Source organism: Hemitrygon akajei, chromosome 21, assembly GCF_048418815.1.
Source record: "Hemitrygon akajei chromosome 21, sHemAka1.3, whole genome shotgun sequence".
NCBI lineage: Eukaryota > Metazoa > Chordata > Chondrichthyes > Myliobatiformes > Dasyatidae > Hemitrygon > Hemitrygon akajei.
In genome coordinates, this window is record NC_133144.1 from 52686364 (window position 1) to 52712234 (window position 25871).

The 25871-nt window shown below is 39.1% G+C and overlaps 1 protein-coding gene across 3 annotated transcripts in view; it reads left to right on the forward strand.

Annotated features, from left to right (window-relative positions):
* The window catches only part of LOC140714307 (erlin-1-like), a 46196-nt gene that overhangs the window by 10798 nt on the left and 9527 nt on the right, over window positions 1–25871 (forward strand). For all 3 annotated transcript variants that reach the window (XM_073025422.1, XM_073025424.1, XM_073025425.1), the window contains exons 4-7: window positions 11681–11762; window positions 16107–16153; window positions 17402–17463; window positions 24776–24901. In XM_073025422.1, the coding sequence (XP_072881523.1) occupies window positions 11681–11762; window positions 16107–16153; window positions 17402–17463; window positions 24776–24901 (317 nt within the window). The remainder of the gene's footprint in view (window positions 1–11680; window positions 11763–16106; window positions 16154–17401; window positions 17464–24775; window positions 24902–25871) is intronic.

Below are 25871 nucleotides of genomic sequence, written 5' to 3' on the forward strand. Positions count from 1 at the left end.
ACTCAGAGCAAGACTTAATAAATTCTTTTATCTACAACCTCCATTTCATTTAAGAATTTGGAATTGATTATGTTGTCTTGAAAGGATAACTATTTTGGGAAAAGGCCCACCATAACAGTTTTATAATATGCTGTTGTTTATATAGCATAATTTTTTTTACAAAAAATGATACTTGCTTTTTTGCAAAAACGATACAGTATCCTTATGGAAATTGAATGTTTTATACAGAATTAGTTGTTTATGTACACACTTTCTCCTTGGCCTTTTTATGCATTGCTTTTAACTCTTGAGTGACCTTTTCTGTAAGATATTTTTATTCCCTTGAAATATTGTGACTTAACACCTGAGGGAGGGGCTAAATACTGCAGAAGGTAACTTATCTAAGTCTCTGATTTCTGGAGAATATGTGTTAAAATTAATTCCTACTTTACATGGACTGATAGAGTTCCAGAATGATAAATAACCCCTAAATCATCAGCAGTGCAAAACGAGCTCTTCTATCATTTAGATGGTCAGTCTTAACTGAGAGTCACCCAGTCAACATAATGTGTAAATTTTGAAATCCATTTTTCTCCAGGAGCATTATTTTAAGGTACAAAACTCTCCCCTCATCCACTTCTTAGACAATTAACATGCTCTTGCTTCTTGGTTAATGTGCCTTAGTGATGTTCAGTCTTTAGTTACTTTAGTTTTAAAGGTGGGTTGATTGACTAACATATGTCAAAGCTGCAGAGAAACATAGAAAACCTACAGCACAATACAGGCCCTTCAGCCCATAAAGTTGTGCCAAACATGTCCCTACCTTAGAAATTACTAGGCTTACCTATAGCTCTCTATTTTACTAAGCTCCATGTACCTATCTAAAAGCCTTTTAAAAACCCCATCGTATCTGCCTCCACCACCACCGTTGCTGGCAGCCCATTCCACGCACTCACCACTCTGAGTAAAAAAAACTTACCCCTGACATCTCCTCTGTACCTACTTCCCAGCACTTTAAACCTGTGTCCTCTTGTGGCAACCATTTTAGCCCTGGGAAAAAGCCTCTGACTATCCACACGATCAATGCCTCTCACCTTTCCCAGTCAGCACGATATAAATACAGTGGGTTCCAGTTAACTGGAGCACATCGGGACCAGTATATTTTGGCCCAATTAGCTGAAGTTTCATGGAAATACTTAAAAAGGTATAAATAAGACAAGCTGAGAAATAAATTACGTATTTAAATGAAATTCAGAACAAATCAGAACACTACCGGTAGTACTACAGAGCTATAAAATTGTGCATTAGTTCTTAATAGTTATCAAAGGAGGAATTCATCCAGAGTACACAATGAACAAGATCAGCGCAGACACCTGGTGTAGATAATAGGCTGCCGTTATTACAATGCAATTTCATCCTCCAAATCTTCATTTTCATTATAACATTCAAGATGATTATCAATAGCTTTAAATTATTTGTAGTTCCTAACTTGTTAAGTGGTTGAAATGAATTGTTTCATTTTCACTCCCAGCTGTTTCTGGCATCTCCAAGTCTGAATACTTGAAACTGCAATGAGCAAAACCATTGTAATTGTCTTGCTGCTTATTCCTTGCCAACTATCAATGACAAAAATCACAGCTTTTTGAACACAAACACAGGCAACTGACACTGTTTTAAAAACTTTTTACACTTAAGCATGGTGTAGTGTCTAACATGCACACAAGTGCATCTGAATGACGCTAGTTAGAAACAGTTCAACAGTAGTCTTCTGCCCCATTTAAGCAGCATAGTGTCCCAAATAAACAAAAGGAATCCCAGCAATTTTATCAATTAGGTTTTGTTCTTTAAGAGTTCTCCCAAATAAGTGGCTGCCCCAATTAACCGATGGCTCAAATAGCCAGAATCCACTGCACTCATTTCCCTCGTTTATCAGGAATGAAAATTGTGGTGTGTTCTAGTTAAGTTCTGTTTGGTTGAAGTGGCGTTCTTTCCCAAATGATTTCATTTTGTCTGGAAATTGTTAAGTCTGTTTCATAAGATTGGATTCCCTATCATGAACAATGTATGAAGTCATAAATCATTACTTGTGTTCTTATTTTTTGTAATACTGCAAAGCATCTTTAAAAGTTTGGAAAAATTATGGTGAATGACTTGTACGCTGAGGAACACAGAACATTAGATTTTGCTTTGACTACCCCTTCTGCCATTTTCTTTCCTCTTGCAAATGGCAATTCTTTAGATGATAGATCAGTGGTTTATTAACCATCAGGAGTTGGCTACAAGGGAGTCTTTGACAATATTATCTTGCACATGCTTGTTGATACCAACAGTGACAAGATATGTTTGACTGATCACTTGCAGCTTGTATGGCCTTCCAGTACACACTGATTTGTTTTTGAGCTGTTATTAGTTCCAGCTCTGCATTTAGGTTGATGTTAGAAGAATTAACCAATTTGATTGGATATATAACACATATTTTCCTGCATACTTTGAGCTATGATTTCAAGTGAATCAGTTCATTTACTGATCTGTATGCTTGATAAGTACAGTGGATTCTGGTTAATTGGGACACATTGGGACCAATATTTTTTGGCCCAATTTAGTGGCTGCCTATATTAGCTGACATGTCGTGGAAACAGTTAAAAAGGTATAAAAAAGAACTGAGTAACAAGTTATTTATTTAAATAAAATACAGAACAAATTAGAATTATGTGTTTTTTCAGTCTATTGGTAGTGTATTTGTTCCTAATAGTTATCAATGGAGGAATCCACCTAGTGTACACAATGAACAAGAATACCTAGTGCAGATAATGGAATGCATTCATACAATCCTTTTACCGATTGCATCCTCCAATTCTTCATTTTCATTTGTTACTTTAAAGATGGTTGCTGATACCTCGAATTATTCGTAGTTCCTAATTTGTTGAAGTGGTGAAATCCTTTCAGTTTCATTCCTGGCAGTTTCTGGCATCTCTGAGCTTGAATGCTTGAAACTGCAGTGAGCAAATCAGTTCCGAATTGTCTTACTGCTTATTTCTCAGCAACAGTCAGTGACACAAACACACGCAACTGTCACTATTTAAAACTGTTTGCTTTAAGCATGGTGTAGTGTCAAGGTACGCCAAACTAACACTACTTAGAACCTGTTCAGCACAGCCTCTTGCCCCTGATTAAGCAAAGAGAATCCTGGCAGTTTTCTCAGTTTTTGTTTTTTAAGAGTTGTTCCAAGTATGCAGCTGCCCCAATTAATCGATGGCCCAATTAATGAGAATCCACTATATAATCATTGATGTGGAATCAGAATCAGGTTTATTATCACTGGCATGTTACAAGAAATTTGTTAAGCAGCACACACAAACTGCTGGTGGAACACAGCAGGCCAGGCAGAGATTTCAAATCTCTTACTATTTCTTCTTTCAGTTAGTCCTGATGAAGGGTCTCGGCCCAAAACGTCGACTGTACTTCTTCCTATAGATGCTGCCTGGCCTGCTGTGTTTCACCAGCATTTTGTGTGTGTTGCTTGAATTTCCAGCATCTGCTGATTTCCTCGTGTTTGTGTGTGAAATTAGTTAACTTAGCAGCAGCAGTTCAATACAATACATAATACAGAAGAGAAAAAAATAAATCAATTGAAGTATATGTATACTGAATAGATTTTTAAAAATGTGCAAAAAACCAGAGATACTGTATATTTAAAAAAAGTGAGATAGTGTCCAAGGATCGAATGTCCATTTAGGAATCGGATGGCAGAGGGGAAGAAGCTGTTCCTGAATCGCTGAATGTGTGCCTTCAGGATTATTTATGGATTTTGTTGTATAGATTTTTTTTATTGAAATGCCAACTTCTTTACAAAGTATTCCGTACTTAAAATAGTAAGCATTTTGGTCTGGACTTGGTTTGAAACTGTACTTCCTGTGTTGCTATGCAGATTTTCGATCTGTTAGATTCGCCCTTTTTCTTGCAATGTTTCTGTGAGTTAAAGAGATGCATTTTTTTGCCATACCTTTGTCATCAGTTATTCACAATGGCCATGTTTGATGTCTGAACACTGTTCCTGCAAAGTGCTCAAAACCAACTTCTCTTTTTAAAGCACCTTAACTGTAGTAAAGGTACTTCACTGGAACCTGACTAAATAAGTTTGATTGGATGCATAAAGAGACTTCTTTCTTAAAAATGAAGCTGAACACTGTTAGATTGTGAACTTTCAAATGTGTTTGGATCCTTATAATTGAGGAATATTGGAAAATCCATAAATATGCATTATGCTTATTTAGCTTTTTAGTGGCATTCCCATAGCATGGATGTACAGTGCCTTTTAAAAAGTATTCAGCCCCCACAGCTGTTTTCACATTTTACTGTCTAATTTTCTAAATTCAAAAAATATTCAGGATTATTTTTGAGCTAATCTACAAAACATTTTGCATCATGTCAAATCAAAAGAAAAATTCCAAAATCTGTCAGTAATTTACTAAAAATTAAAAAAAACAAAATTGTGAGGCTGAAAAGGATTCGCCCCCTTTGTAATTACTATGATAAATTTCCTGAGGTGCAATGTGCTGTATTACCTTACCAACTCCCCCAATTTGTTGATGTGGAATATAGGAGGATCACCTGTTTTCAACGAATTCACAAGAATAAATGCCCCCTTTCTCTAAGGTCCAACAATATGGTAGATTCTCAACAGACCAAACCAAAATGAGGACAAAAGAGTATTCAAGACAAGTCAGGGAAACTGTAGTAGAGAAGACAAATTTGGGGAAGGTTTCAGGACCATCTCAAAGGCACTAAACATATCTGAGAGCTTAGTACAGTCCATCGTTTAAAAAAAAAAGTGGGAAAAATAAGAAACCACAGCCATATTGCATAGGTCAGGCTGTCCCTTTAAACTTAGTTGCCAGGGAGGAATGGTACTTGTAAGAGAGGCTACTGTGGTGCCAGCATTCACTCTGTGAGCTCAGAAGTTAGTGACTGCAACTGGAGATGAAGTTCATGGCTTCACAATCTCTCAGATCTTGCACAAAAAGGGTATTTATGGAAGAGTGGCAAGGAAGAAGCCCTGGCTATATAGATTAAAAAAATATATATCCTTGCCCATAAAGACTTTGCAAAGCATCACTTAGAAAATACTGTAAAGATGTGGAAGAAGGTCTTGTTTTTGGAGGAGACTAAAGTGGAACTTTTTTGGCTTCGGCACTAAGCGGTACATGTAGCATAATTCTAATACTGTGCATCAGCCATGTAACATCATCCCTACCAAAGTATGGTGGAAGTAGCATCATGCTCTGGGGATGCTTTGTAGCAGCAGGGATTGGAAATCTGGTTAGAATTGATGGGCAGATGAATACTGTTAAATACAGAGAGATCTTGGGTGAAAAAAACAACTAGCCTCAGTCAGAAAGATTAAACTGGGGAGAAAGTTTGTCTTTTGGCAGGACAATGATCCAAAGCACACTGCTGGAGCAACCGTATAATGACTTCAAATGAAGAAAATTGATGTCCTTGAGTGGCCCAGTCAAAGTCCTGAGCATAACCTGATCGAACATCTCTGGCAAGACATCGAGATTGTTACAACAACACACACAAAATGCTGGTGGAACACAGCAGGCCAGGCAGCATCTATAGGAGAAGCACTGTCGACGTTTCGGGCCGAGACCCTTCGTCAGTCCTGACAAAGGGTCTCGGCCCGAAACGTCGACGGTGCTTCTCCTATAGATGCTGCCTGCCCTGCTGTGTTCTACCAGCATTTTGTGTGTGTTGTTGTTTGAATTTCCAGCATCTGCAGATTTCCTTGTGTTTCCTCAAGATTGTTGTCTACTGCCACTCCTTAACTAATCTGGTGCAACTTTGCAAGGAGAAATGGGCAAATCTTGCTTCATCATGTTGTTCAAAGCTAATAGAGACTTATCCAAAAACAACTTTTGGCTGTAAGATCTATGAGAGGTGGTTCAACTAAGTACTGAGCAAAGGGGGATGAATACTTGTGAACTGCTGACATTTCAGTTTTTTGAATTTTTAGTTATTCGTGTTTTACAATTTTCTCTGTCTTTTGGGTTGTACTGTGAAAAAAGGAGCATGTGCTTCACAAATTAAAAACTCTCAGTTAAATCCTTTTACAAGGCAATGTATCTTTGGTCTTTATGTGGATTCTTTGTTTATATTCAATTAATTATTGTGGCTGTGACATAGTCAATGGATACTAAAGCTAGTGGATATTTTCAGATTTTATGTCAGATCTCCAGCATTTGGAACTTTTTACTTTCCGAAGACTGAGCTAGTGATCTTATAGGGAGATAAGTGATTGGCAAAGAGGACAGTGAGCTTGTTGTAGGGCAAGGGGAAGGCATGTAAATGTCATAGTAACAACATAGAGGCAGGCTCTTCAACCTAATTCATCTATGTCAACCAAAGTATCTGTATGAGCTAGCTTTGTGCATGGGATGTGGACAGAAGACAATTTTAATGATAGCAAACAAGTTGTTGCCTATCTATGTTAATCCCATTTATTTACATTAGGTGCACATCCCTGTAGGCCATTCCTATCCAAAAACCTGCCCAAATGCTTTTTATTGGGATATTTTCCAGCAATTTCTTCTCTGAACAAAGTTGAGTTTCGCAACAGTCAGTACCATAAAGTTAAATGTGTGGGGTGCGCTGGCTGCATGCATTTATATATGGATTTTACATTTAGACTCCACATCTGGCTCATACTGGAGGATTAGGCTGGCACGACAGCGTAGTGGTTATCATAACACTGTTATACTGCCAGTGACCAGGTTCAATTCCCACTTTATCTGCAAGGAGTTTGTACGTTCTCCCCGTGACTGCAGTGTTTCCTCCGGATAGTCTGGTTTCCTCCCCACATTCCATAGACGCAACTGTTAGCAGGTTAATTGGTCACATGGGTGTAATGGGAGGGGCACAATCGTTGGGCTGGAATGGCTTATTACCATGCTCTATCTCCAAATAGATAATCTTTTGTAGTTGAGAACTCTCACTCCACTGTTTATATTATGTTTAGCAGATGTTTTACAATACAGATTAAACAAATGGTTAACACCTTTTCACTCATCATGTGAACTCCCATTGCCACACCTCATATAGCATTCTAAACCTCAGACCGTTCACACACTTTAAGCAAAATACAATTATTGCTCAACGATCCAAAGAGACTAAAATGTAATCACACATACTTCAAGGAAATCGTTTAAACCGTTAAGTTTTGATATAACAGACACTGAAAGATATCGGTCATGCAAAAATCCTGACACTTCCCCCACCCATCTCCCCCCCCCCCCCCCCCCCCAGCTTCCATCTTGCATCGACTTTGCCTAGTAAAATCAGCATGCCTTCATTTTGATTTGTTTTTCTCAGTGCCTTAACTTGCGGTTGCCCCACAATGATATGGATCTTCTCTATCCAATGTATCACCACATGTTGGAGAGATTTTATATTTGTGGCTTTCATCCTGATCCCAGCTTTCCCAGTTGTTGTGGTTCAGATCATGACATCACAGAAAGAAAATCTCATATCGCCCGGAGTCTCGATCGAAAACGTGCATAATACATTTTCCTCCATAGGTGCTGCTTGACCTGCTTAGTTTCTCCAATTCTTTGTGTGTTGCTCCTGATTCCAGTATATGCAGTCTCTTGTATCTCCATATGTCAGTGTTGGGTTTCTTCATGAATTGACATATTGGAGGGAGATTGAAAATATGATTGAGTTGTACCACAATTTCCACCTCTCATTCAACATCAGCAAAACCGAGAAGGAGTTTCTGTAGCCAGAGGATGGTAAATCTATGAAATTCATTGCCACCAACTGCTGTGGAGGCTGAGTCATTGGGTATATTTAAAGTGGAAGTTGATAGTTTTTGATTATTCAGGATGTCAAAGGTTACAAGGAGAAGGCAGGAAAATGAGGTTGAAAGGGATAATAAATCAGCCACGATGGAATGGCGGAGCAGATTCAATGGATTAAATGGCCTAATTCTGCTCTTATGTCTTATGGTCTAAAACCAAAGAGCTAATTATTAACCACAGGAGGAAAAAGCCAGAGGTCCATGAACTAAATCCTCAGTAGGGGAAACGGAGATGGAGAGGGTTAGTAGCTTTAAATTCCTTGGTAGTAACATATCAGAGGATCTGTTCTGGGACAGCACATAAGTGTAATCACAGAGATGGCATGACGGCTCCTCTACTTTCTTAGTTTGCATAGCTTTGCCATGTCAGTAAAAATGTTGGCAAACCTCTGAAGATGCTCAGTGGAGTGTATGCTAACTGGTTGCATCTCAGCCTGGTGCAGAAACACCGATGCCAAGGAATGAAAGAGGCCACAGAAAGTGGTGGAAACAGCCCAGTCCATCACAGGCAAAGCCCTCCCCATCATTGAGTGCATTTACATGGAGTGTTGCCACAAAAAAGTGACACTCATCATCAAAGACCCCCACCATCCATGCCATGACTTCTTCTCCCAACTGCCATCAGGCAGGAGGTACAGAAGTCTTAAATTAGGCTCAGGAGTACAACCATCAAGCTCCAGAACTGGCATGGATAACTTCACTCACCACCATTCTGAACTGATTCTATCACCTATAGACTCACTTTCAAGGACTCTTTGCAACTCATTTTCTCAGTATTGTTTTTATTTTCAGTTTGTCTGTTTGCACATTGGTTGTCTTCCAGTCTTTGTGCATAGCTTTTTTAAATTAAAATTCTATTGTATTTCTTTTCTTTCCCTGTAAGTACTTGCAAGAAAATAAATCTCGGGGTAGTATATGGTAACATATGCGTACTTTGATAATAAATTTACTTTGAACACGTTGGTTTTAGATCATATTACAATCTACAGTAAGGATCTCTTCAAGTAAGAGCTCAAAGATAGTCCTCTGATCCAAAAGATTCCAGCAATTTATGGTGTTTGCATTACAGTAGTTATAGCTGGATTTCACATTCATTTTATTTAAGTATTTGATCTCTGTTTTTATCTCCTGAGGAGTTGCCCCTATCTAGCTGACAGATGGACTTGCCTTCCTTTGCTAGAGCAGCCTCATCATGGCAGTAGAGGACGCCATGTATGGTCATAACCGTCAAATATCTAACATATTTGTTTTTCACCTGGCACCTACCAGCCTTCTCCTTCCCGCCCTCCCCCCACTTTCTTTATAGGGCCCCTGCCCCCTCCCTCTTCAGTCCTGACGCAGGGTTTCGGCCGGAAACGTTGACTGCTCGTTTCCACGGATGCTGCCCGACCTGCTGAGTTCCTCTAGCTTGTTGTACATGTTCATTTCCTCCATTCACTTTGCAACAATGTACACTAATTTATGGTTTTATCTGTCTGCTGTGAATCTGCTAATGTTATAATCAGCTCTCCTGCACTTTGCCTGCATTCCAACTTCCCTTTATTTATCTCCTTTCTGAGCAGTTATGTCTTGCAATCTAAACACTTCCCTAACCTAATGACTGCCCTCTAATGTGTCTTTAAATCACCTCCACTCTTGACGTATTTTCTCTTCAACCCTTTCCAGTTTGTATGATATTTAACGATATTACAAACTTCCCCAAGTTTTTTTATGATTCCTAGAGATTCCTCTTTCAAAGGGGAACTTCAGCAGAACAACGTGTTTACAATGGGAGCGCATCCCAACCAGGAGAACCCCTATCAAATTTCCATAGATAGGCAGAGGTTTCTGAGCACAAAACATGAGACACTTAAAATATCTCTTTTGTTAGAGGTTAAGGGATGGCTTCTGGAAAGTACAAACAGAATATTAAGTCTAAAAGCAGACAATCCCTGAACTGCCTGCTAAGTGGCAGGGATACCTCTTTAACTATAGAGGAGGTGACCACTTAATACCTTTACTGATCTTATCAAGCGTGCTAAAATGAGGGCCAATTAATTCAACCATTCATTTATTATATTCCCTTCTTGCTCTACCATGGACTTGACTTTGATTTTGCCTGATTTTTGCACAGTGGTCTTGGTTTTGCAGTCGTCTTCACTGTATGATTTTTTAAAAAAAGATGTGCAGCAGTGGGATCTGGACTATATATGTTAGGCAGGAAAGAAGGTTCAATGCCTTCCATTTAAGGTGTCTTGTCACATCTTGGGCATATCCTGGAGAGACAAAGGACCCAGTGCTGAAGTTCTCTCACATGCCAGCCTCCCTAGAGTGTACACTCTGCTCCGGCAGTGTAGGCTGCACTGGCTGGGCTATGTCTGCAGCATGCAGGATGGCCACATCCCAGTAGACATCCTCTGTGGTGAGCTGGCTTCAGACGAGAACAGCCAGTCACCTGTGACTGCGTTACAAGGATGTCTTACAAGAGGGACATAAAAACACTGGACATCAACATTGAGTTCTGTGAGGAACTTGAAGCTGTCCACACCAGATGGAGAAGCACCCTGAAGCCACACATTAACTCAGGTGAGGGAAAATTCCTGAAAGCGGCAGAAGATTAATGGGCCCGTAGAAAGGAACTCAACATCTGCAGACCTGAGACCAGTTATCAGTGCAATCTTTGCAACAGAAATTGCCACTTTCGTATTGATCTTGTCAGTATAATTTATATTATGCATTGTCTTTACCTACTTGTCAGTTTTTATTGTACAATACTTCACAATATTTGTGTGGGTTGCAATCAATGTTCCCTCTTGGGGGGGGGGGGGTCTGTGTGTGCGTGCACACACATCTTTTGCAACTAGCACTCAAAAGAATTTAAACTGCGCACAAAGGGTTGTCACTCTCTACCTCATTGACATATTAAGTATCTTTCACGACCGTACACAATCACATTTCCTTTTCAGGGTTCTGATGTGGACGGTGTAGACAACATGGAGTTTACGATGACTTGTCTGCAGATTTTAGAACTGGCTTACTTATACTGTTTTTATTGAAGAAATTATTCAGGTGCACACTTGTCACTTAGCAAAAAGTTGCATAGCGCAAGGTTTTTGTGCACACTGGTCATTACAAATTAGAGGGAACATTGATGCATCCTCAGCGAAAAGCACATCCCTGATCGTAGCCTCGCATTTTTTTGATTTTGGCCCTTAGGTGGGTGAGGTGGAAATGCCTATATTTAATCTAGTGTGGAGGTAGATTTGCTCTGTAGCAGTGCCAAATGTGTGCCTCAACTGCTTTCCACTTTGTATTCTGGAACAAGCTTTGAATTATACTTGGCTACCTTTGCACCTTTGGGACTGGTTGTGGCTTGCATAATCCTCAATGTTGTGCTTTGTACTGTTTAAAATTTCTAACACTATATTTATATATAAACTATATTTATTATTTAGAGATGCGGTGCAGAATAGGTCCTTCTGGCTCTTTGAATATTACTAATATCTATCTTTGTAAGAAATGGGTTCTAAAGGTAATCCAAGAACAAAATGTACCTTTTTATTGCTTTGTTGCTTTATGTGAGAGTGATGTAGATAGTAGCATTTAAAATTTGTTGATGATAGAGGATGCTTGCTCAGGACAGAAACGTCAGCATAGATCTTTCAGACCTAAGGGCACCTCTCTTGTGTAATTTTCCAGATGCTACGTGCATAATTAAAATTCAGATGAGAACCTGTTCTGTGCTGCAGACATAATTCATGTCAATATTAGTTACATTCTTTTACAGCAACTCACTATTTGAACATTTCTGTCTGTGTCTGTGTTCAAGTGTCACCATATTCAATATTTTTTTCTTTTCTTTAGAGGTGGTGCGTTGTTGGTCACTCCAAGTTGCCCTGGATATCATGTCATGATACCATTCATTACATCCTTCAGATCTGTTCAGGTTAGCCCTGCTTGTTCAGATTTCAATCAATGCATGGTGGATGAAAAATTGATGCTAAGTTAATATTCTGAAAGAAGTTAAAGAATTGTATTGCATGTGTAATTTGCAGCAGTGATGTCATAATTTTAAACTATCATTCCTAGTAAACTAAATGCCGTTCAGAGATCATGGAGAGAGTTTAAGAAAAATATGTACATGGAAGCAGTTTCTTGTGAGAACTACAACACAGCACCACAGAATGTGGGATGTGACTTTGTCATATTTTGTGCACTCCTTGAGTAACCCAGCACTCTATCCACCAGTGGTGAGATCCCTTACACAAAGCAAGATTCATTCAGGAAACACAAGAGACTGGACCGCAGATACTGGAATCTGGAGAAGGAGATTCAAGTGGGTTGGACAGTATCTGTGGGAAGAAAGAAATAGTCCACATTTCAGCTGGAAGCCCTGCTGCTTGACCTGCTGAGTTCCTCCAGCTGATTGTTTGTTGCTCAGGATTCATTCAGGAGCTGGATTCTTTAGTGCCACATTATACAAGTTGGTTTAAGGAACAAATCATTAGAAAAGTTGTCATGCACATGAGGCTGAGAATATGGCAAGTGTTGGTGATCACTGTCTGTAAGGAGTTTGTATGTTCTCCCCGTGACAGTGTGTGTTTCCTCCAGGTGTTCACATTCCAAAGATATATAGATTATTGGGTTAATTGGTTACATGGGCAATGCAGGCTCGTTGGGCTGAAAGGGCTTGTTATTGTGCTGTATCTCTAAGTAAATAAAAAAAAGATTTCATGTTAAAATGTTGTTCAAAGGCAGAAATTAAATATACCAGAGGAGAAGTAATGAATCTGATTGTGTTCCATTTCCTTTTGCCAAGGATGTAAGAATAAAGATTTGCATATCTGTAATGCTCATTACATTTCATGGAACAGTGAGTAGCACTTAAAACATAATGGATTGCAAGTGGTTACAGAGGGAAATGAAAGAAAGCGTGACAAGAGTGTGATGAAACGATAGTTGACAGAAGACGGATAAAGCAGTGAAAGAATTGCAAAAGATGGCCTTAAAGCTGATTGCCAGTGATCAAGTGAGGATGAGAATTATGCTGCTGTTGAAAGTCAATTTCTCAGCTGTGACATTAACTTTATGATTTGGCAGCTCTTGAGCCAAGCAGCCATCATTCACAAGCCAGGAAGATGTGCTCAGCAAGTAAGATAGTTGCTCATATGTGAGACCTTAAGACTTTGCAGAATTAGGCCAATCGCCACGTCAAACTGCTATGCCATTTCTTCATGGCTGATTTATTATCCCTCTCAACCCTGTTCTCCTGCCTTCTCCACATAACCTTTGGTGCCCTTACTAATCAAGAAGCTGTCAACCCCCGCTTTAAATATACCCAATGGTTTGACCTCCACAGCTATCTACAGCAGTGATTTCCACAGATTCACCACCCTGTGACACTGTATGTGTTCATGTCCCAGTGTCCACACACAAATTTATTGACATCACAAGAAAAGTCTTGAATATGTAAAGATTTTTACTCATGTATGTGAAGGATGTAAGAAATAAAGTCAGTAAGTAAAAGAAAAACAATTTAAAGGTATACCTTTTTTTTAAAAGAATGGCAGAATTTAATTTGAATGGAATCTGAATATGGCTATTGAGATTGTGTTGTAAAGATTCATTCTGTTCTCACAAGTTTAGTTAATGTGCAATTTAAAATTAAACCTGTCTTCAGAGTTGAGTCAAGCTGGCAAATTAGCCAGGAAGTGGTTAAATTTGGGCTGCAGGGATGTGAAGGAGATGAAAAAGGATATTGGTTTTAATTTTCCCTATTCCCACAGGCTTAAAGAAGTTTTTGACCCACTAATCGACAGTGTCCTCAACATAGTCAATTGCTCACTAGTTTCTGGCATTTTTCCGGACTCCTTAAAATCTGCAGTAGTTAATTGAATTGAATTGGCTTTATTACTAACACCCTTCATATACATGAGGAATAAAAAGCTTTACATTACGTCTCCATCTAGATGTGCAATGTGCAGTTTATAGTAATTTATAATAAATAGTTTTTACAACAGGATAGTCAATATAACATTAGAAATACAGTTCTGTCAGCATGAGTTAAACAGTCTAATAGCCTGGTGGAAGAAGCTGCCCGAGAGCCTGTTGGTCCTGGTTTTTATGCTGCGGTACTATTTCCCAGATGGTAACAACTGAAGCTGTTTGTGGTTGGGGTGACTCGGGTCCCCAATGATCCTTCGGGCCCTTTTAACACATCTGTCCCTGTAAATATCCTGAATAGTGGTAAGTTCACATCTGCAGATGTGCTGGGCTGTCCGCACCACTCTCTGTGGAGTCCTGCGATTGAACGAAGTACAGTTCTCATACAAGGCAATGATGCAGCCAGTCAGGATGCTCTCAGTTGTGTCCCTATAGAAAGTTCTTAGAATTTGGGGGCCTGCACCAAACCTCTTCAACCGTCTGAGGTGAAGGAGGCACTTTTGTGCCTTTTTCACACACAGCCGGTATGTACAGGCCATGTAAGATCCTCGGTGATGTTTCTACCGAGGAACTTGAAGCCGTTCACCCTCTCAACCCCAGATCCATTGACGTCAATACGGGCTAGCCTGTCTCCATTCCTCCTGTAGTCCACAACCAGTTCCTTTGTTTTTGCGACATTAAACACCTGCTCTAAAAAAAAATCTAGACTCTTCCGCTTTGGATGATTTATAGACCTACCTTTTCTGTAAAATCTTAGAAATTTTTTTTTGACAATTTAGTGAATAATAACAATTTCATTCTTGACAAGTAACAATCAGATTTTAATCAAAGTACAGAAACTGCATTGCTTATAGTAGTTCGTGACTTGTAGTGTAATGCCAACACAGGTAACATATTAACTCTTGGTCTCTTAGATTTGAGCGCAGCATTAGATACCATAGATCACAGCATTCTCATAAACCACTTAATCAGTGGGTAGGTCTTTCTGTACTGCCTTAAGCTGGTTTCAGTCATAGAAATGAGAAGAAAATTCTTTAACTGTTGTTCATTGTGCGTCCAAAGTCCATGTTTTTCTCACTCTACATGTTCCCATTAGGTCAACTTGTTTAAAGAAAACACAAGGTAAATTAGCACAGCAATGCAGATGACACAACTGTATTTGTCTGTTATACCAAATGACCCTGAGGCTCTTGAAACTTCAGGTTTGGTGTCTTAGTAGCATTACAGAATGGATCAGTTAAACTAAATAAAGAAAAAAAACTATGTTAAAAATAAACTTGATCATCTGGTCTTACAAATCAAGCCAGAAGTAAAGAATTTATGCATTATTATTGACTCTGAGATAAATTTCAAATCACATATTAACCAGTCTATTAAGACTGCATTCCTTCATTTGAGAAACAATCCAAGAATTCAATTCTTATAAGATCTCAAGATACAGAAAAATTGATACACGCTTTTGCTTTTAGCCAATTGGACTACTGTAATGCACTCTTTTCAGTGCTGCCTAAGAAAGATATAATCAGCTACAGCTTGTTCAAAATACAGCAGCAACAATCTTAACCAAAAAAAAAGAATATCTGAGACAGTTTCACCAGTTTTGGCATCATTAAACTGGCTGACTGTGTCCTTTTAAAATGCTCTTAATTTTATACAAGCCTCTGAATAATCTCACTCCTCTGTATATTATGGAATGTCTATCCCCTTACATCCCTAATCGTAATCTTAGATCCATGAATACTGGTTTGCTTTGTGTTTCTAAAGCAAAGTATATAAGAACTGGTGATGCGGCTTTTTGTTCTTGTGCACCAAAACTCTGGAATACTGTATAGACGGAGATACTGTGAGATGTTTCAAAATACTTCTTTTTTTAAAAAAAAACCTACTTTCTTAATTTGGCCTACATATAGGATTACTTAATGCCTGTTGATGTTGATTACATTTATATAATTTGCTATATTCAATTATTTTATTTTAAATAATCTTTGTCTTATAATCTTTAAGTTCGTTTTGTATTTTTATGATTATATTGATTTACCTTTACAGTCTATGTAAAGCACTTTGGACTTAACCTTAATGTATGAAAGTGCTATATAAATTTGTTATTATTAATTTAAACCAGGGTGGCATTAATACATGGTCATTGTTTTGTTAGCCCAAACCTCTTGATACTAATGAAGTGATATTGCTTATTAAAAACAAATAGATTAATAAAGGATAGGTGCTGGAGATTGAAATAGTATTCACATAATATATAGTACAAATCAATTTCTTTGCCTACTTTGCTGTCAGCTAGTAAGGATGCTAACATTTATTCTTCAAACATAATTCAACTGTTCTGTTGCAGACAACTTTACAAACAGATGAAGTGAAAAATGTTCCCTGTGGAACAAGGTATGTGAATGTTTCCATTCTGTGATTTGAGCCCTTTAATGTCCATTACACTATTTTTTAAAAACATTATGGGAAAGGATCAACAACTTGAATACAGTTTATTTTAATTGAAGTTGTATCACTTAAAATTGTAAATATTTTGCATTGGAACTTTGACTAGTAATAATTCTCTTCTTACTTTAAGATAAAACTTGTACATGCACCAGTCCAAGGCATGCAGAGATATCTATCATTACTTTGTATCAATGAATTTCCCTTTGGTTTGAGCCACTTTTCTTTTTGTATGAAAGCTGGATAAATTGGTGTGATGAAAATTTCAATGTTCCTTCATACTTTTCTGATGGCAAAAAAAGCAGCATATGAAGTCTCTGTGGATAGTGAAACAGTGAATGTTTGAGGTTAGAGACCCTTCATCAGAACTAGAAAGGAAAACAACTGACTCTCACTATGGGTATGATGGGTATGAAGGTATCATGAGAGGATGGCAATCTTGGTCTCACCCTATCACAAGCATTCCCTTTCATGTATTGGGCAGCCCTCAAGTGTCACCATACACTCCAGCACCAATGTAGCATGCCCACAATGTTCAGCAGAACAACACAAGCAGTGGCAGCAGCAACAGCACCAAACCACACCCCTTTCCCTCACTCCCGCGCCTGTACATAGAGAGGCCTTCAAACCCACTTCTGGCCAACTGCAGTCTCCAGTCTTTGGCCCTGGACTCTCAGACTTGCAGACAGCAGGTCTCCACCTTAGGACTTCGTTAATCTCTGGCTGTTGAACTCAGGACTCACTGATCACAGATTTGACCTTCAATCCATAACTTCTGGATTCGCATGGACCTCCAATTGCAGTGACTTTAAGGGTTACCAGCTCCCTTAACTCCTTGGGATCGCTACCTTCCAGCTCACCAACTTTCATCTTTGACCTTCAGGCTTCAACCTCTGGACTCTGGATTAAAACCTTTGGTTTCTCTTTCCACTGATGTTGCCTATTCTACTGAGTGTTTTCAGAACTTTCTGTGATTATTTTGTAACGTGAACATCTACGTACATAAAACATCGTCTTTTTCTGTAGTTGACTTAGAGAATAGGTGAACTGTCAATTTCTTTTTTTTTACTTGATACATCTTTCATTAAGGTTTATTCTGTATTTTTTTCAACTAATACATAATCAATATTTAATAGTTGAGTTGTTTATGTCTGTTACATGATAATATTAAACATATTTTACTTTTGCCTTCTACAGTGGTGGGGTCATGATCTATTTCGACAGGATAGAGGTGGTGAATAGCCTTGCTCCAAGTGCAGGTCAGCATTTGGTGAGCCTTACGGTTTTTGACGTTTCAGTCATAATGGTTGATTGACAGTTTTGGATACTTTTACTGAACTGTTTTCTCAGTCGTACAAACCTGAGCAAATTATTTCGAATGATAAAATATGAAAATGAAATTTAATTTGAAAACTGACATCACCATCATAAAATTACTGCTTAATCCAATCTTTTTAAACAAGTAATGGTGGCTTCAGATTTATTCTGTTGCTTTCCACTTCATTTCTCAATTCTGAGATTCTGAAGTGATGATTTTTTCAGGTGGGATTAAATGTACACAATCTGTGATGTATCCTGGATATTATTTCTGAGATACTCCAGCAAAAGTGCTTCATTTTTCTTTTCTTTCATGCTCTTTTATTTCTTTAAACTAAATTGAAAAGGATAAAAAATAGAAGTACTGTTATTAAATTTGTCATCAAGTCTTCAAAAGCTTCTCTGGGTTGGGGAAGAGATATTGTGAATTATTCCCTTATTTGGGGGGTGTTTGTGTATACACACACATATATAATTATTTTTTGGAGTAGCTAACTGTTCTTAACTGATTAAGTTCTTATTTCGAGCCTTTAGAAGTTCTGCATTTTTAATTATACATGATATTCAATGCATGGCTGTCTATTTAAAAGATCATTCCCATCATAATTCCTGCTTTTATGTGGCCAAGTTAGGAAGCTGGGAGTCTATAGAAGAACTTAGACAGATTAGGAGAATGGGCAAAGACATGGCAGATGTATGGTCATGCACTTTGGAAGGAGGAATAAAGATGTAGGCTATTTTATAAATGGGGAGCAAATTTAGAAAGCAGAGGTGCAAAGGAACTTGGGAGTCCTCATGCCGAATTCCCTGAAAATTAACTTGCAGTTTGAGTCGGTAATGAAAGCAAATAGCATGTTAGTATTCATTTTGAGAGGATTAGAATATAAAAACAAGCATGTAAAGCTGAGGCTTTGTAAGGCATTGGTCAGACCACATCTGGAATACTTGGAGTACTGTGAAGTTTCGTGCCCCTTATCTAAGAAATGATTGGAGAGGGTCCAGAAAAGGTTCATGAGAAATACCCCAGGAAGCAAAGGGTTTGTTTATGAGGAGCGTTTGATGACTCTGGGCCTGTACTGGCAGGAGTTCAGAAGAATGAGGATGTTTTTCATTGAATTGTATTGAATATTGTAAGGCTAAGATAGAGTGGACTTTGAGAGGATGTTTCCTATAATGGGGAAGTCTAGGACCAGAAGGAACAGCCTCAGAATACAAGGATGTCCCTTTAGAACTGGGAGGAGAAGAAATTTCTTTAGCCAGAGGGTGCTGAATCTGAGGTATTCATTGCCACATACGGCTGTGGAGGTCAAATCATTGGATATATTTAAACCAGTGGTTGATAAGATTCTTGATTAATAAGGGTGTCAAAGTTATAGGAAGAAGGCAAGAGAATGGGTTTGAGAGGGATGATGAGTTGGCCATGATGGAGCAGACTTGATGGGCACACTGACACACACAAAATGCTGGAGGAACTCAGCAGGCCAGGCAGCATCTATGGAAAAGAGTAAGCAGTTGACAAATCAGGCCGAGACGTTGTCCATTTTGTGTGTGTTGTTCAGATTTCCAGCACCTGCAGATTTTCTCTTGTTTGTGATTGGTCTGCTCCTACTGTACGTCTATTGGTCTTAGATTACAGCAGTGTATCTTTAACTAGTTTCTTGTTTCAACCAGCATTTTTTTTATCTCGCTGCTACTGCATCGGTGATGTGGTATTTATGTTCCATTTTATTTTTCCCCAAGGTTGTTGTTTTTAATAAAACTACTTGTACTTATGCCAAAGGATCATTTGTAGTTCAGCTGGGACTTAAGTTGGAAGAGAAAGTTGCCTTGAAATTTCATTTTGCTAAAGGAATGGTGGAAATCCACAGTATCATATTAATGGTGGGTTTGCAGTTTTTGACCAAGCTGCTTTGCTAAGACGAAACAAGCAAGAAACACTTAATTGTGTCTCCTTGCATTTGGCATCCAGGCTTCAAGTTTCTTACCCACTGTATATTTTTTTACCATATATGCATATTGACCAAATGCCACTAGTGCAAGATTCAGCCATTGTTTTTCCAAATGCATGACTTGTTCACAAGGGTAACACTCTGACACTAAATTAGAATCCATGTTTTGGTAAAAACTTAGATTTAGCCATAAAACTTGCAACCAGTTGGAAATCAAATGATTAATAAATTAGGGACAACACAATCTTTTTGTGGTTCAGTAAGCAGTTGATCCAGTAATTGATAACCAGGCGATTGATCCTCAGTTTCTTGCATGGCATCTCACACATTATTTGTAACTTTACTTTAAAGCCCTGAAAAATGTTTGAGCATTCTGTTTCTGTAACAGCAAAAAAAAAAGCAAGATTTTTATCAGAAGTGTACCTCTCTTGTCCTTCTGCCAGTCGGTGATATCAAAGCTGATCTTAACTCTATATTTGTGCTTTTATCCTGTGATCTGTTGGTCAAAAATTTAACTTTTGTTTGCAAAATTAACAGTAAACCATGCACCAAGTGTTGTTTGTAAAGGAAACTTCACCATTTTTGGTTGTACTCCTGGCCCTAGACACTCCATCCATCAGAAGTAATTTCTCTTTGCCTATAATCAAACTTGGATCAAAACTCTCTTTAATATTCAGCATTACAGACTACAGCCACAGTTCTTTTGTTGTCTTGTAAGTCAACCCTTGGAGTCTGGTTTCATTCTGTTAAATGTACACTGCACTCTTTATAAAGCTGATATTTCCTTTCAGAGGTGCAGTGCTCCGAACACCCAGTGTGGTCTAACCAGGACCTGATGTACTAGAGATGAACTTCTTTTGCCCAATTATCTGACCCTCTGATAATAATAACAATCTGTGTGCCTTTTTGGTTATTTTGTATAATTACATGGTTTGTTGTTCATATAAGGCTCTATTTCGTATTGAGCCTTATGTTCATGTGATTTTTTTTCCCATTCTGTAAAGTTTTTAATTATTTTTTTTATTTCCATTTGCTTTCATTTGTATACTTAGGTGTATTGATTTTAATACAATCAATACAACAAGCAGATACATCTTAATGCATCCTAGAAGAACAAAATTAATTACAGTTTGGGTACTCATTATTTTTACTCCCTGACTCTTTCTGATCAAGTAGTCTCTTAAGTAGATCAACAATTTCATGAGCATGAAATTCAACCAATGGTCTTTTATAAAGATTCTTTTACGTAGGTAAAAGAATTTACCTTTTCATTTTCATTTTCATTTACCTTTTTATACATAGGCATTTTTCTGTGGACTATTCTGGTCTCTTCTTCAGTAATTCAGACAGTTTTAATGTGTGTGACCTCGTCATCACATCTTTGACTTTCTCTGATCAGCAGAAAATTGTAGTGTTTTTAGTCACTCTGTCCTCATTTTCCTGGTGATAAACGTCAAGTTTGGTATAACTGGTTCTAATTCCCTGTTTCTCCCCCTCCTCTTTGGAGAGGCCAGAATTGTATCTCCAGCATATTGCAGTGGATAATGAAACATCTACTTCAATAAATGGTAATTCATGTTGGGAAGTTTACTATGCTTACCCCATTTCTGTTTTACTTAATTTGGAACATGATGATGTGGTGTTGGTAAGATTAACTTTGTTGTAGTAGTCTCCTCCTGAACAGATGAGAATTCGCAGTGAACTCTTCACTTGCTGCCATTTACCAAATACTATACCATCTTGGCTATTGCAGATCTCTCAGAACCAGCTTGTAGTTGGGAGCCAGCTTGATCCCTTGTGGTTAGGTCCAAAATGGCACCGGACCGGCCTTCTCCAAGAAAATGAGTTTACCGAGCCAGAGAGTAAAAGACATTAATAGCCTTTTTTCTTATTTGGATCTCTCAAAGCTGTCATATACTTTTTATGAAAACTCCAATAATCCAACATCCAATTATTTGGAAATCCTGGTGGTTTAACATATTGCTGTGGGTTGGATGTGTGACCAGAGCAGTGTTTGGATCAGGGATATGGGTGGGTGTGAGACCAGACCAGGGCCTAGAATACTTGTATATTTTCTGCATCCTTTTATCTTACTGAGTTTACTGCAAAAATTATTAAACTGTAGTGTATATCTTGACAAAAAAACCTGAAATTAAAGTATCCACGAGGAAATCTGCAAATGTTGGAAATTCAAGCAACACACACAAAATGCTGGTGGAATGCAGCAGGCCAGGCAGCATCTATAGGAAGAAGTACAGTCAATGTTTTGGGCCGAGACCCTTCGTCAGGACTAACTGAAAGAAGAGATAGTAGGAGATTTGAGAAGGGGAGGGGGAGATCCGAAATGATAAGAGAAGACAGGAGGGGGAGGGATGAAGCTAAGAGCTGGAAAGTTGATTGGCAAAAGGGATACAAGGCTAGAGAAGGGAGAGGATCATGGGATGGGAGGCCTAGGGAGAAAGAAAGGGGAAGGGGAGCACCTGAGGAAAATGGAGAACAGACAAGAAGTGATTGTGAGAGGGAAAGAGAAAAAGGGGGGGGGGGGGGAGATGATAAATAAATATAACAAGAAGGAGAGGAGGGGCATTAATGGATGTTAGAGAAATCAATGTTCATGCCATCAGGTTGGAGGCTACCCAGACAGAATATAAGGTATTGTTCCTCCAACCTGAGTGTGGCTTCATCTTGACAGTAGAGGAGGCTATGGATAGACAAATCAGAATGGGAATGGGATGTGGGATTACAATGTGTGGCCACTGGGAGATCCTGCTTTCTCTGGTGGACAGAGCGTAGGTGTTCAGCGAAACAGTCTCCCAGTCTGCGTCAGCTCTCACCAATATATAAAAGGCCACACCGGGAGCACCAGACGCAGTATACCACACCAGCCGACTCACAGGTGAAGCATCGCCTCACCTGGAAGGACCGTCTGGGGCCCTGAATGGTGGTGAGGGAGGAAGTGTAAGGGCAGGTATAGCATTTGTTCTGCTTACAAGGATGTGCTGGGAGGTAGATCGGTGGGAAGGGATGGGGGGCAAGTGGACAAGGGAGTCGAGTAGGGAACGATCCTCACGTACATCTGCTCTCACCCCCATTGTCCTGCCACCCCACTAGGGATAGGGTTTCCCTTGTCCTCAACTACCACCCCACCAGCCTCCGTGTCCAACGTATAATTCTCCATAACTTCTGCCACCTCCAACGGGATCCCACCACCAAGCACATCTTTCCCTCCCCCCCCCCCACTTCCTGCTGGGATCAGTCCCTACACGACTCCCTTGTCCATTTGCCCCCCCATCCCTTCCCACCGATCTCCCTCCCAGCACTTATCCTTGTAAGCAGAACAAATGCTACACCTGCCCTTACCCTTCTGCCCTCACCACCATTCAGGGCCCCAGACGGTCCTTCCAGGTGAGGCGACACTTCACCTGTGAGTCGGCTGGTGTGGTATACTGCGTCCGGTGCTCCCGGTGCGGCCTTCTATATATTGGTGAGATCAGACGCAGACTGGGAGACTGTTTTGCTGAACACCTACGCTCTGTCCGCCAGAGAAAGCAGGATCTCCCAGTAGCCACACATTTTAATTCCACGTCCTATTCCTGTTCCAATATGTCAATCCATGGCCTCCTCTACTGTCGGGACGAAGCCACACTCAGGTTGGAGGAACAACACCTTATATTCCGTCTGGGTAGCCTCCAACCTGATGGCATGAACATTGATTACTCTAACTTCTGTTAATGCCCCTCCTTCCCTTCTTACCCCATCCCTTATTTATTATTTTTTCCCTTTTCCTCTCTTTTTCTCTCTCAGTCCCTCTCACAATCACTTCTTGCCTGCTTTCTATCTTCCTCTGGTGCTCCCATCCCCCTTTCTTTCTCCCTGGGCCTCCCATCCCATGATCCTCTCCCTTCTCTAGCCTTGTATCCCTTTTGCCAATCAACTTCCCAGCTCTTAGCTTCATCCCTCCCCCTCCTGTCTTCTATCATTTCGGATCTCCCCCTCCCACTTTCAAATCTCTTACTATCTCTTCTTTCAGTTAGTCCTGATGAAGGGTCTCGGCCCAAAACATCGACTGTACTTCTTCCTACAGATGCTGCCTGGCCTGCTGCATTCCACCAGCATTTAGTGAAATTAAAGTATGTTTTTGAATAGCATCCGATAGTCTGGAAAATCTGCTACTCTGGTACGTCCAAAGTCCCAAGGATCCTGGATTGTTAGAGTTCTACAGAATGCTTAGAAGAATTCAGAAAAAAAAAACTTTAAACTAAAGCCACTATCTTACATTTAAGGCTCAACTCGAACTGAATCAAACTAAAGTATTCCTGTGGTCTTTGCAGCCATTCCCCTCAGTTCCCCTCAATTGAAATGGATGGAGAAACATTCTCTGTACTGGGTCCAACATTTCATTTGTTCATACAGCTTCCCCATTAAATGATGAGGAGTTGCTGTGCCTTTTTACGAATGGTATCCATGGCAACTCAATTTTAGTTCCTGTTGAACTACCACCAAACAGAAGATTGTTATGCACGATTAATGGCTAGTACGAGAAGACATAATTTTAAGGTGATTTGAGGAAAGTTTAGGAGGGAGATGTCAGAGATAGTGTTTTTTTTTAACGCAGAGCGTAAAAATGTGTAAGACACTGTTAGGTGTGATAGAGGCAGATACGTTTTGAAGAATTTACCTAGGCAAATGGATGAAAGAAAAATGAAGGGCTGTGTGTAATGTTCCCTCTAATTGGTCGTGGCCAGTGTGTGCAAAATGTTGAAGAATAATTTCTTCAATAAAAACAGGTAAAAATAAGCCAGTTCTAAAATCTGCAGACAAATCATCGCAAACTGCACGTTGTCAACACCCGTCCGCATCAGAAACCGGAAAAGGAAATGTAATTGCGCACGATCGTGAAATATACTTAACTTACCAATAAGGTAAAGGGTGACAACTTTTTGTGCAGTGTAAATTCCTTTGTGCGCTAGTAGCTAAAGGTATGCATGTGCACACTTTACAGGGAACATTGGCTGTGTGGGAGGGAAGTATCAGATTGATCTTGGTGTAGTTTAAAAAATAGGCACCATTATTTGCAGAAGGGCCTTATCTGTACTGTTTATGTTCTATTAAAGCCTGAAAGGTTAGGTATAATGTATACCTTAGGCAAAAAACTGTCTTCCTTCAGGTTAGCAGATGTTTACTAGTGAAGGGGCAAAGAAGATTCATGCTGAGACTCAAGTAGTTTACAGTTTATGTTAATGACCTGGATGCAAAATGAGGCTTAGTGTATGAATTTTAAGCTATCTATTTTCATTCCTTTTAGTGTATGATATTGCAAAGAATTACACGGCAGACTACGATAAGACTTTGATCTTCAACAAAATTCATCATGAACTGAACCAGTTTTGCAGTGTACACACCTTACAGGAAGTCTACATTGAATACTTTGGTAAGGGCTGTTTACACTCTTTACTATCCAGGTGAAGATGTGCTTACTTGGTTTAAAAGAAATTTATTTACTTTCAAAAGATGATAAACTAGAATTTTTCCATCAATACAATGATTAATAACTATAAATTATAAATGAATTGTCAGTTTCTCTTGGCAGACAGAGCATCAGTTTGATAGTTTAAAAAGTTTGGAAGATTAAATATCATGGCAAGTACTAACTTTAGACTTAAATAAGCTGCAAACATGGATTTGGGGGGGGGGGGGGTTAGCAATCAAAACTTAGACATCCTCTAACTAAACTGTCAAAATGGTGTGCAGGTTGAGAACCCCTTATCCAATAATCCAAAATCCAAGAAACTCTGAAGTTGAAAATTATGTCACAAATGGAAAATTCCACAAAGTGCTCGGTAGTTTCCCAGGTAATACATAGGTTTCTGCACACCATAGACGGTTCTGAGAAGTGACCTCACATGTGTAATGAACAGAAGTTAATGAAAAGTAGAAAAGCACTACATTAAGGGAAAAATGAAGATTTTGATCAAGTGAGTATTGAACGAGTAGATTCACCAGTGCTGGAGTGAACATATGCTGCTTAACAGTATGCTGATTATGAAACAAGCAAAGATCTAGCACAGCGCAATGAAAATTGAAGGTAATTGTGAACATTCAGCAGGCTGGTTGCAGAAATTTAAGAAAAGGCACAGCATTAAATTTTAAAGCGTCTGCTGATTACTAAGTTTGCCAAGATAGTTGCGGATGAAAATCTAACACCAGAACAAATCTACAATGCTGATTGTTTTTATACCTTACGTAAAATCTTCACTAAAAAAAAGAGTAAAATAGAAATGCAGTGTACTGTAATCTTTTAATTAAAGCACAGTATGGTAGGTGGAGACTGAAAGCCTGACATTATTTGTTCAATAGCTGATTCAAGTATTCTTCCAATGCTATTGTGCTGTTTTTGTTAC